Source organism: Erinaceus europaeus, chromosome 9 (assembly GCF_950295315.1).
Source record: "Erinaceus europaeus chromosome 9, mEriEur2.1, whole genome shotgun sequence".
NCBI classification, from domain to species: domain Eukaryota; kingdom Metazoa; phylum Chordata; class Mammalia; order Eulipotyphla; family Erinaceidae; genus Erinaceus; species Erinaceus europaeus.
The window spans coordinates 10,575,279-10,587,905 of NC_080170.1; the positions used below are offsets into that span (position 1 = coordinate 10,575,279).

Sequence of the window (12,627 nt, forward strand, 5' to 3'; positions counted from 1 at the left end):
AACTCAGGACTTCATGCTTTCAAGTCCAGAATTTAAAGCTGTGTCATCTTCCAGGCCACAGTTTTTTCTCTTTTTGTCATTCATGGCTCCAAGTGGACCTTTCTAGATAGACAGAAACAGAGGAACTGGGGTAGGGGACAGGGGAAAGATCCCACAGCACTAAAGCTCCCTCCAGTGCAGTAGGGGCTGGCTCCAACCTGAGTCCTGCATATGACGAGCAGGAGTACTAAGCAGATGTACTATCTTGAGGCCTCAGAAGTTGTTCCTGCATCTGGTGTGGGAAGCTTAGGCAAGTCCAAGGAGGGCGGGGCACCCTATCCACTCCCCCAGTTCAGGAGCTGGTGAGGAGATGTGAGGTCTTGACCTGTGGCTGGGCTGGGCCAGAGCCTGCAGTGTGTGTGTGTGTGTGTGTGTGTGTGTGTGTGTGTGTAATCCTCAGCAGGGAAGTGCAAGTCCTTTTCCCTGGGGTCCTGGCTGTTCCTCTAGACCTGAAGGAAACCTGTTCTTCTCAGCTTCCCGCTCCACTGGCTGAAAAGAGGGGGTTCAGGTGGGTCAGCAACATCAGAGGTCAGCTCTGGGAAACCATGGTCCCAGCCCCTCTTCACTCCTTAGTACCCTCATCTCTTTGCTAAAAGGCCTGGGGTTCCCCCAGTCCCTCCCCTCCCTCTCCAGTGAAGGCCCCTGACTCACTCTCACCTCACAGGATCCTAGCCACACACACACACACATTGGAAGCCATAGGTGGGGGAAACTGAAGCTTGGGACTACCCAGTGACTGGCTGAAGGTCATATGTATATTGGCAGCTGCCAGGCTCTCGGCTAGGACAGAAAAGGAGCAGAGGAATTGAGGTTTGGTAAGGAGGGAGATTGCCAGTCAAAACTCTAAGGCGTGAAGAAGGAATCCACCAGAACCTTTCCAGAGAGCTACCCCTGTGGGTGGGCTGAGGGACTGGCTCCCTGCAGAACAAAGGGCTGGTCTCCACGGAAGGTGAAGAGCAGACCTCGCTCTTCCCGCAGAGGGATCAGGGCCCTGGCGCCTGGGGACATCCAGGGTACCGCTGCTTGCCCTTCAAAAGAGGGCCTCCTGGGGTCACAGTGGTGCCCCCCAGTCGCTCTGCTTCTGGGGTGCACCTCGCCTCGAGTAAGGCCCCCTTGCTGTCTAGGCAGGACCCGCACCCCGGACCTTGTGCGGCCTCCATGGCTAGACGTAGGCCTTGGAGGGCAGGCAGCTCAGGCCGTGGCGAAACCCAGCCCGCGGGGCACGCTCCAGGCGGGAGGTCGCGGAAGGCAGGCCCCGGGTGGGGTTTAGACGGCCGGGCGCGGATGCCACCCAGGGCCCCGCCAAAGCCACCCTCTCCCAGGTGGGCTCCGGGCTCCGGGCGAGGAGGGCTGCGGTAAACACTCCACCGGGGCAATAATTATGCACATTTACTAAGCCCGGGGAGGAATGGCGGTCACGTGGCCCCCGAGGGCGGCGCCCTCAGCTTGGAGATGGAGTTAGCCTCAATCACAGAAGCCTTTCTGGAGGAGGTGGGATTTTTCTGGCGGTCGCTTGTGACTCTCTCTGAGTCGCAAGGATGCGCTTAGCGCCCTAGGGACCAGCCAGCTCCCGAGGTGAGCCCGCAGCCCGGGAGCAGGCGGCGCAGTCTCCCCGGGGCCGGAGTCGTGGGCTTGGTGTAGCCTGGGCTCCGCGTCCCCGGCCTGCCCCGTGCCGCCCCGGCTCAGCAGACGCGCCGCGGCCGCGCTAGGCCGGTGCTGGCGGCCCCGCCACCCGGGCGCAGGCCTCGAGGTGCCCCCGAGCGCTCGCCGAGCAGCAGGGCGCCCCTGGCCCGGGTGAGGCCAGCGGGCTGGGCCGGCTCACGCGCCTCGGCCGCCGCTGCCCTCCGCCCCGCCGGGGTCTCGGTGCCCGGCCCGCGGGGCGAGGCGCGCGCCCCCCGGGCAGCCCGGCTGCGGAGCCCGCGGCCTGCGCGGGTGGCACGAGAGGGCCGTCTGCCTGGGTGCGGAGAACTGCGGCGTCCGCCGTGCGAGGCGCGGCCCCTCGGGGGGCCCCGGCCCGCGCCCCGGCGCCCCGTGCCAGGCCCGACCCGGCGGGGCGCGGGGGGCGGTGCAGGGTTCAGCGGACCCCTCCCCCGCCCCGCCCGAGGCTGCGAGGCCCGAGGACCCCGGGGTGCGCAGGGAGCCTCGTCCCGCCAGGCCAGGCCGGGCCGGGCCGGGCCGGGCCGGGCAGGGAAGGCGGCCTCGCGGGGCGGGGGCGGCAGGCCGAGGTGCGGGCGCCCTGTCAGGGGCCGCGGGGGTCTCCCGGCCTCCTCCTCCGGACCGGGCCCGGCGGCCGGCCAGCGCCCGGGCTGGTAACCCGACCCGACCCGGCTCCGGGTGGCTGCTCGCCCCGCGTTGCCTGGCCGGGGAGGGAGAGGCCCGGGGGAGGGGAGGGGAGTGGAGGGGAGGGGAAGGGGTGGCGGGCGAGGGGCGGCGGGAGCGCAGGGCCGAGCGCCGGGCCTGTGTGCGCTGCGCTGTGGCGGCGGCCCGCGGCGCCCGGACGAGCCGGCCTCCTGCTTGGCGGGCGTCGGGCCTGCGGCCGGAGGGAGCCCCGGGGCGGCCGAGCTCGGCTCGGGGAGGCAGACCCGAGCTGTGCCTCCATTTTGTTTCTGCTCAGCTGGGTCTGTGGTGGTGGTGCCGTGGGTTTGGGGTGCGGCCGGGCCAAGGGCTTCACCTGCGGCCCGCCTGCTCGGGGCCCGAGGCCTCGAAGCCCCCAGCCCCAGCGCCCAGGTGAGCCCCACGGGCGGGAGTGGGCGGCCCTGGCCTCGGGCCGAGCCGAGCGGGCTGAGGGCAGGTGCCCAGTGGATGGGGAGCCCGGGCTGTAACCTAAGATGGAGGCCGGGCTGACGCGGGCCCGAGCGGGGCTGGCGGACAGGCCTCGGCCGGGCCAGGTGCCGGCGGGCCCCGGGGCCCAGGCGAGCAGGCTATCGGGGTCCGCCGTAGCCCGGGCCGGGGCGGTGCCCCCAGGTAGGTGAGGGGATGCGAGTGCCACCCACGACGCCCGCAGGCCCCGACCCTCAGGGGAGGCGCGCGAGACCCCGGGGGAGTCGGCCTCAGGCCCCGCCCGGGCGGCCGGTCTGCCCGTAGGCCCGGGGCCGCTGTGGGGGGGGGAAGGGGGCGACCGCGGCGGCTCCGCTGATTGGGCGGCGCGCTCGCGAGCCGGGCTTCACCCGCTCTGAACCCCAAAGAGTGAGGCGCGGGCGCGGGCGCGCGCGCGGTGGGGGCAGGGGCGCGCGCACCCGGGGCCCAGTCGCACGCGGGCCGGCGCGAGGCGCTCGGTCGCACGCGCCGCCGCGGGGGCGCGCGCGGTGGGGGTGTGAGGAGGTGGAGGCGGCGGCAGCGGCACTGGCCGGGGCAGGTCGCGCTCGCTGCCTTCGCCCCAGAAGAGAGACGCGGGGGGAGGGGGGTGCGGGAGCGGCCCCGCGCTCTCCCCGCCTCTGCGCTCGCGCCCCAGTGTAATGAGGGTCACCCCCTCCCCCCAGCCGGCCCGGGAGGGGGCGCGGGGCACGGTAACTAGTGCGCCGCGGCGGGCGGGCGGGCGGCGCGGGGACGGGCGGTGGCGGCCGGGCGGGGAACATGGTGGTGGCCGTGAGGTGAGGGTGCGGGCCCGGCGGGCGCGGTGCGGGGCCGGGGCGGCGGCGCCGCAGCCCGGCGGGCCTCCTCCCCCTCCATCACTACCAGCCGGGCTCAGGCCTAGCTCGGCCGGGCCGCCGCGGCCAACTTCCTCCCGGCGGCGGCGCGGCCCGTGCCCCGCCGGCCTCCCGCGCGCACCTCGGCCTCCGCCTCCTCCCGGGAGTCGGCCGGGAGCGCGGGGCCGAGCGGCCTCCCGCGGCAAACTTTGCTCGTCGCCGGGGCCGGCGGGGCGCGATCGGCCGGACTGGACGGGGGAGCCGCCGCGACTGCGGGAAGGAGCGCGGCCCGGGCAGGCGGCGGCGGCGGCGGCGGCGGCGGCGGCGACGGCGGCAGCAGCCATGTTTGTCAAGCCGGAGCAGCTGCTACCGCTGCCCTGACTCGGCTGCAGCCGCCGCCGCCGCCGCCGCCTCCGGGCTCCCCGGCCCCGCGGGCCCCGCCGCCGTGCACCGGCCCGGCCTGCCGTCTGGGCGGCGGGCTCCGGGCACGGCCGCTGCGGAGCTGGGGCGCCGGCCGGGCGCAGGGGGCAGCGCTATTGTGACCGCTGCTCCGGAGCGAGCCGAGGGGGCAACCTTTTTGTGCAGCGCCCGGAGCACCCCGCGGACGCCGCGGCTCCCCTCCCTCCGGGAGGCCGATCCGACCCCCGCACCCGCAGCGGGGGAGGAGGACGACGAGTCCCCGTGGAGATTGGGGAGTTTCTCCTGCCAGAGCGATTTTCACTCGAGTTCAGCCCAAGTGTCCACCGGCCTGCAGTGCGGGGGAAAAAGGGCCGGGCTGTCTCCATGTGGCACGATCGGCCGGGCTCTGGGAAGATGGAGTTTGCGGAGGCTCGCCGAGGCCATTTTTCCCTCGTCAGCTGGGGAACTTTTTCCGCCCCTGGAAGTACAGCAGACAGGCATCCAGGCCACTAGGCCTTGAGAAGTGGCTGCCATTTTGAAGATAAGAGTCAGATGGCCTATCAGCTCAGATTAATTGCTGTGTTTTTGGATTCCAGGTTGATGGTGGCCCAGAATGGATCAGACCTGCGAGCTCCCTCGAAGAAATTGTCTGCTGCCCTTTTCCAATCCAGTGAATTTAGATGCCCCTGAAGACAAGGACAGCCCTTTCGGTAATGGTCAATCCAATTTTTCTCAACCACTTAATGGGTGTACTATGCAGTTGTCGACTTCCAGTGGAACATCCCAAAATGCTTATGGACAAGATTCTCCATCTTGTTACATTCCACTGCGGAGACTACAGGATTTGGCCTCCATGATCAATGTAGAATATTTAAATGGGTCTGCTGATGGATCAGAGTCCTTTCAAGACCCTGAAAAAAGTGATTCAAGAGCTCAGTCGCCAGTGGTTTGCACTTCCTTGAGTCCTGGTGGTCCAACAGCACTTGCTATGAAAGAGGAACCCTCTTGTAATAACTCCCCTGAACTCCAGGTAAAAGTCACAAAGACTCTCAAGAATGGCCTTCTGCACTTTGAGAATTTTACTTGTGCGGACGATGCAGATGTAGATTCTGAAATGGACCCAGAACAGCCAGTCACAGAGGATGAGAGTATAGAGGAGATCTTTGAGGAAACTCAGACCAATGCCACCTGCAATGTTGAGCCTAAATCAGAGAATGGTGTAGACGTGGCCATGGGAAATGAACAAGACAGCACACCAGACAGTAGACTCTGTGCAGTCAAACCGCCATTCTTGTCATTAGCTCCTCAGACTGAAACACAGAAAAATAAGCAAAGAAATGAAGTGGACGGCAGCAATGAAAAAGCAGCCCTTCTCCCAGCCCCCCTTTCACTAGGAGTTACAAACGTTCCTATAGAAGAGCAATTAAACTCAATAAATTTATCTTTTCAGGATGATCCAGACTCCAGTACGAGTACATTAGGAAACATGCTAGAATTACCTGGAACTTCATCATCATCTACTTCACAGGAATTGCCATTTGTAAGCAGTTTTTGGTACAACTTGAATATATACATAAGTGTATATATACAGGCAACATATAGGGAAACCTAACTACTGGGTTTTTTTTTGGTTGCTTATCAATTCACAGCTGGAAGCCTGTTGCTAATGTTAAGCTTTTGGGGGGAAATTTTACTTTGGTTTGTAAATTTATCTCTATGAGTATGATTCTTTGCAGATTTTCCCAAATAACTCACCAGTAAAGACACTAGGCTTTTTTTTTTTTGCATTCGATTTTAGGTCTTTTTTCCCTTAATTTGTAAGTGGGCTTTGGCTTGTCGGTAAGAGTACATTCAGTTTCTGCAGAAGGCGTGGCTTGTTTTCTTAGTTGATGGGGTGACTTGGTGCAAGAGAAGTGTGTTTTGGGGACACTAAATCAGTAAATCAGTAAGATGAGAAGACTGGACATTAGTCAAAATTTAGCCTGCTTTGTCAAGTACAGCTTTTTTTTTTTTTTTTCTTAAAATAGTTTATGGCATCAGAATAGGCTCTTGAACCTTTTCTGGTTTTTGGTGTGCGGTAGGTAATGTGCGGCGTTTGTATAGAAATGGAGGAAAACTGTTGGAGTTAACTCAGCAGTGCTATGCACTCTTGTCAGATTATCAGTAAATGTAAAGTTCTGTTTTTATTTCATCTTATTGCAGAATTTCTTGACTGTAAATCGTCAATTGGCGTCTCAGCCTTCGTTAAAACTTTTCAATCTCAAATGACTCGATTTTTAAACTGTTGCTTCCAGTTTATAATATTTGGTTCTGACTTTGTTTTTGACCAGATACATTGTCAGTCACCTGTAAATGTCATCAGAAGGCCCCCCCCCCCATGCCTCTGGAGTAGTCTGTACCCGGCAGATTTCACGGTGTGCTTCAGGACCATTCTGTTTTGAGTGCACTGACTTTCTCAGATATCCCTTCAAGTTCCAGAGGTAGAATGTGGGTGTGTCACTTTTGTTTTCTGTTGCTTCATGTCTGAAGTATGCATTGGTATTCCTTGGTTTGTTACCTTAGCAGTTGCAGTTTTACAGAATTTGTTCTAGTGGTTATCTTGAGTCTATTGTCTTAGGTTTATGTATGTTGTTTTATATTTAGTTTGGATAGAGACAGAAATACTGAGGGATGGGGAGATAGCACCCTCTGACCACTCATAAAGCTTTCCCCCCTGTGGTTGGGTTGAACCTGGGTCCTTGTTACACTTGTGTTTGTTCAACCAGGTGGGCCACTACCTTGCCCCAGTTTTATGTTTAATTTTTTTTTTTTTTTTTTGAAAATGGTGAATAGGCTGATTAGGGAGTTAGCAGCACAGGCAGATTTGAAATTTATCTTACATATACAGGTCGCTTTTATATTTGCAGAAAACTCTAGATCGGAGAGTATAGATAGATGTTCATCTAGGTCAGGAGTGGGGAACAGCAGATTCCTGGGTCACTGAAGGCCCCAAGAATTTAGTCTGGCTCTGTGTAGGCAACTGCAGGAGCTTTTTTCATGGCAACATTAAATTGATAATTTTTAAGTTGATGCTTTTGTATGGCCTATGACTTAACTTTAGAAATATCCAAATGGGGAGTCGGGCGGTAGCACAGCGGGTTAAGTGCACGTGGTGCAAAAGTGCAAGGACTGGCATAAGGATCCCGGTTCGAGCCCCCGGCTCCCCACCTGCACGGGAGTCGCTTCACAAGCAGTGAAACAGGTCTGCAGGTGTCTGTCTTTCTCTCTGTCTTCCTTTCCTCTCGATTTCTCTCTGTCCTATCTAACAACAATGACAGCAATAACAACAATAATAGTAACCACAACAATGATAAACAACAAGGACAACAAAAGGGAAAAAATAGCCTCCAGGTGCAGTAGATTCATAGTACAGGCATTGAACCCCAGCAATAACCCTGGGGGAAAGATAATAAATAAATAAAATTAAAAATAACAATAAAGAAGCATCTATATTTATCTTCTGTTTTGTTTTATTTTTAGACAATCACCACAGTGCCAAAGCTTCCTTTAGTGCAGTGGGGGCCAGTCTCTGGGTTGTGTACATGGCAAAGCACCACACTATCCAAGCATTTTTGTTTAATCTTACTCTCTCAGATCTTTAGTTAAGGTTGTGATTGAAATTAATTAATTAAATGATTTTCTCCTTTGCTATTTTTTTTTTTAATTTTAAAATTATCTTTTTTTTTTTTTAAAGATTTTATTTGTTTATGAGAAAGATAGGAGAGAGAAAGAACCAGACATCACTCTGGCACATGTGCTGTCAAGGATCAAACTCGGGACCTCATGCTTGAGAGTCCAAAGCTTTACCACTGCGCCACTTCTCGGACCACTAAAATTATCTTTATTTGTTGGGTATAGACAGAAATTGAGAGGGGAAGGGGAATTAGACACAAAGATAGATACCTGCAGCACTGCTTCACCACCCACAAAGCTTTCCCTCTGCAGGTAGGGACCAGGGGTTCAAACTTGGGTCCTTGTGCATTGTAAGAAACGTGCTTAACCAGGTGTGCCACTATCCAGCCCCCCCTTTGGCATTTTTTTTAAAAAAATTTTTATATTTATTTATTTTCCCTTTTGTTGCCCTTGTTGTTTTATTGTTGTTATTGATGTCGTTGTTGTTGGATAGGACAGAGAAATGGAGAGAGGAGGGGAAGACAGAGGAGGAAAGACACCTGCAGACCTGCTTCAATGCCTGTGAATCGAACCCCGTGTATGTGGAGAGCTGGGGGCTTGAATCGGGATCCTTCTGCCAGTCCTTGTGCTTTGTGCCACGTGTGCTTAACCCACTGTGCTACCTTCTGACTCCCTGCTTTGATTTTTTTTTTTTCCTCCAGGGTTATTGCTGGGCTCGGTGCCTGCACCATGAATCCACCGCTCCTGGAGACCATTTTTTTCCCCCTTTTGTTGCCCTTGTTGTAGCTTCGTTGTGGTTATTATTATTACCCTTGTTGACGCAATTCGTTGTTGGATAGGACAGAGAGAAATGGAGAGAGGAGGGGAAGACAGAGAAGAGGAGAGAAAGATAGACACCTGCAGACCTGCTTCACCGCCTGTGAAGCGACTCCCCTGCAGGTGGGGAGCCGGGGGCTCGAACCGGTATCCTTAAGCCGGTCCCTGCGCTTTGCGCCATGTGCGCTTAACCCACTGTGCCACTGCCCGACCCCCGCTGTGGTGTTTTTTAAGGGGGACTTAAAATAGTGAAATCAGTCTCCTAATGCAAGTTTAGCTGAACAGTATAACTTGGCAAAGATGTAACTAAAAATAACTCTTTGTAGTTGCACGACATTATGTGGGGTTAGATAGCATAAGGGGTTATGCAAACAGGTTCTCATGCCTGAGGTTCCAAAGTTCCAGGTTCAGTCCCCCACACCACCATAAGCCAGAGCTGATCAGTGCTGCACTTAAAATAAAGTATAGTTGTACACCGTTGATGTGTTGAGACTACACACAGCTGGTCTTTGATGAAGCCAGGTACGTAGTACTTTGTGTGCTCAGGGCTGTTTTGTTGTTTTGTTTTCCTAGCTCAGCTCTGGTTTATGGTGGTCACGTTGGGGATTCAACCTGGCCAAAGGTGCCTCTGGCATGAAAGTTACTTGCATAATGCCATTTCCCCAGCTTCTTTTTTCAGATAGAGAGAGGCAGAGGCAGAGAGGGTGAAAGAGGACGCAGTACCTGAAACTTCTCCAGTACAGTGGATGGAGAGCTGTCTCAAACCTGGGTCCTAAATGGCAAAGCAGCACACTAGCCACATGAGCTGTTTTGTCAGCCCAAGTCTGGGCATTTCAGGAAATCTTTAACAAGTGCTGTTGGTTTCTTCTATTTGTAATACTGTGATAGGAGGAGATTTCATTTTCATGGTGAGAGTAAGGGTAGTTGTTAGAGTTGTAAACCCCCAGTCTGGAATTGAGAGAACACATACTGGCTTTTATTTTGCATATCTACCGTTAAGTAGACTGCCTCCTTTTATTATAAATGAACAGTCTCTTCTGTTTACCTTCATCTGCTTTTCAGTTATTTTTTTTCTGCAGACAGTGTTTGTCATTGAACTTAATAATCCTGACCCAGCACATTCATAGTTAATTGGGTTGACATCATCTGATTCCTGCCAGTACACATGTAAGCAAGCGTACAGTGTTTTGTACATTGAGGTGCTTGATAAAACTGCTTCCATGTGTCAGAGATGCTGTGGTTGATTATCATAAATAAATAAATCTTAAAAAGTCACCATTTAGGGCTGATGAGGTGTTTGGATAGTGTGCTGTCTAGCCGTATGCGTGACCCAGCTTTGAGGCTGGCCCCCACCGCATTGAAGGGAGCTTTGATACTGTGGTTTCTCTCTATTTTATTGTTATTATTACTATTATTATTTTAATTTAAGATAGAGACAGAGATAGTAAGGCCATGGAAGAGATCACAGCACTCAGATTTCTTCAGTGCAGTGGGGACTGAGTTTGAACCTAGGTTACATAAAGCAAACCAGTATAATATCCAGGTGAGCTATTTTGCTGGCCCTCTGTCTTCTACCTGAAAACAAAACAAAACAAAGCAATTTAGTACTTTACTCACTGAAAGTGACACTACCTGTCCCTTTGGGTTGAGTACTTTCTTTTCTTTTTTAAAGATACAGAGGGAGTCGGGCAGTAGCGCAGCGGGTTAAGTGCACGTGGCGCGAAGCACAAGGACAGGAGTAAGGATCCCGGTTAGAGCCCCCAGCTCCCCACCTGCAGGGGAGCCGTTCAACAGGCAGTGAAGCAGTTCTGCAGATGTCTGTCCCTCTCTCCCCCTCGGTCGAGTACTTTCTTTTGTAAGTCTCTTGCATAACCATTATATTATCTACCTGCACTCTGTATATATTGCTGAGGCCTTGCACATGTGTAATTACACGGCTCTTGGGCCAACTTGATAATTTTATTTCAGAGAGGGAGAGGACTACCACAGCAGTGGAGTTTCCCCTCAAGCCAGGACACCATGTGGTATCTGGGCTCAAGCCCACTCTGCAGACAGGGCAAGTCACATGGCCTACTGGGTGAACTACCTCCCACACCCAGTTACATTACTGACTTGCTTGAAAGATATGTTCATTTCTTAGAACCCGAGCATCACTTTACCATATGATGCTGGTGATCAAACTGGTCACCAGTTTTTTGACCACCACTCCTTCAATCAGTCCTTTTCCTCTGCTTCATCTCGTGTCCCCTTCATTCTCTTCACTGTCACTTATTTGCATTGATTTATCTTTTTAAAATATTATTTATTTATTTATTATTGGATAGAGACAGAAATCGAGAAGGAAGGGGAAAGAGAGAGGGAGACAGACACTTGCTGCAGCCCTGCTTCACCACTCATGAAGCTTTCCCCCTGCAGGTGGGAACCAGGGGCTTGAGCCTGTGTGCTTGTGCTCTGTAATGTGTGTGCTTAACCAAGTGCACCAACACCTGGCCCCTGCGTTGATTTATCTTAATACCACTCTGCTGCATGAAAGGCCTTAACCTGACTTCTTCAGACCAAGAAATTCTAGCTGTTGACAAGCTGCTCATTCACTTTTAAACCTCTTTCATGGCCAGGTGGGCACTTTCTCTTTTTTTTTTTTTTTTTTTTTTAAAAATTTTTATTTATTAATGAGAAAGATAGGAAGAGAGAGAGAAAGAACCAGACATCACTCTGGTACATGTGCTGCTGGGGATTGAACTCAGGCCCTCATGCTTGATAGTCTAGTTCCTTAGCCACTACACCACCTCCCGGACCACAAGCGGGCACTTTCTATGTTATTGATGGCATCATTCTTTTTTTTTAAAAAAAATTATTTGTTTAGTAATTATCTTTATTTGTTGGATAGTCAGAAATTGAGAGGGAAAGAGACAAAAGACAAAGACACCCTGCTTCACCACTTGCGAAGCTTTCACTCTGCAGTTGGGGACCAGGGTCTCAAACCTGGGTCCTTGTGCATGTAATGTGTGCTCAACCAGGTACGCCGCTGCCATCTGGCTCCTTAGACTTTTTCCTTTTTTGTTGCCTCCAGGGTTATTCTGAGGCTGGGTGCCTGCACTACGAATCCACTGCTCCTGGAGGCCATTTTTTCCTTTTTTTTATTGCCCTCGTTTTTTAAAAATTGTTATTATTATTATTGATGTTATTGATGTCATTGTTGGATAGGACAGACAGAAATCGAGATAGGAGGGGAGACAGAGGAGGACACCTGCAGACCTACTTCACCTCTTGTGAAGAGACCCCCTGCAGGTGGGGAGCCTGCGGCTTCAGCCAGGATCCTTGAACGGGTCCTTGCGCTTTGCCCCATGTGCGCTTAACCTGCTGCGCTACTTCCTGACCCCCTATTTTTTTTATATTTATTTTGCCTTTTGTTGTCCTTGTTGTTTTATTGTTGTTGTTCTTGATGTCATTGCTAGATAGGACAGAGAGAAATGGAGAGAGGAGGAGAAAACAGGAGGAGAGAGAGGAGGGGAAGACAGAGGAGGAAAGAAAGAGAGACACCTGCAGACCCGCTTCACTGCCTGTGAAGCCACTCCCCTGCAGGTGGGGAGCTGGGGCTCGAACCGGGATCCTTACACCGGGTCCTTGTGCTTCGTACCACGTGTGTTTAACCTGCTGCGCTACCGCCCGACTCCCTTTTTTAATTTTATTTTAAATTTCTTTATTGGGGAATTAATGTTTTACATTCAACAGTAAATACAATAGTTTGTACATGCATAACATTTCCCAGTTTTCCATATAACAATACAACCCCCACTAGGTCCTCTGTCATCCTTCTTGGATCTGTATTCTCCATACCACCCACCCACCCCAGAGTCTTTTACTTTGGTGCAATACGCCAATTCCAGTTCAAGTTCTACTTGTGTTTTCTCATCTTGTTTCTCAACTTCTGCCCGAGAGTGAGATCATCCCATATTCATCCTTCTGTTTCTGACTTATTTCACTTAACATGAATTTTTCAAGGTCCATCCAAGATCGGCTGAAAACGGTGAAGTCACCATTTTTCATAACTTAGTAATATATATATATATACCAC

General features: G+C 53.5%; 2 protein-coding genes across 12 annotated transcripts in view; one reads left to right on the forward strand and one right to left on the reverse strand.

Moving 5' to 3' along the window:
- Positions 1-1,515: 1,515 nt before the first annotated feature.
- NSD1 (nuclear receptor binding SET domain protein 1) overlaps positions 1,516-12,627 on the forward strand; it is a 129,947-nt gene continuing 118,835 nt past the window's right edge. Inside the window, exons 1-3 of one of the 11 annotated variants that reach the window (XM_060197228.1) lie at positions 1,518-1,614; positions 4,661-4,774; positions 5,515-5,604. In XM_060197228.1, coding sequence (XP_060053211.1) covers positions 4,745-4,774; positions 5,515-5,604 — 120 coding nt within the window. In that variant the 5' untranslated portion in view covers positions 1,518-1,614; positions 4,661-4,744. Of the gene's footprint in view, positions 1,615-2,242; positions 2,265-2,636; positions 2,767-3,341; positions 3,546-4,660; positions 5,605-12,627 lie in introns of those variants that run through there. The other 10 variants (XM_060197229.1, XM_060197227.1, XM_060197225.1 and 7 more) reach the window with 10 other exon arrangements.
- On the reverse strand, positions 1,722-4,009 carry LOC132540273 (basic proline-rich protein-like). Its single transcript, XM_060197042.1, has 3 exons — positions 3,276-4,009; positions 2,497-3,134; positions 1,722-2,395 (listed from the first exon to the last, which is right to left on the reverse strand). The coding sequence occupies exons 1-3, from the start codon at positions 4,007-4,009 to the stop codon at positions 1,722-1,724; spliced, it is 2,046 nt and encodes a 681-aa protein (XP_060053025.1).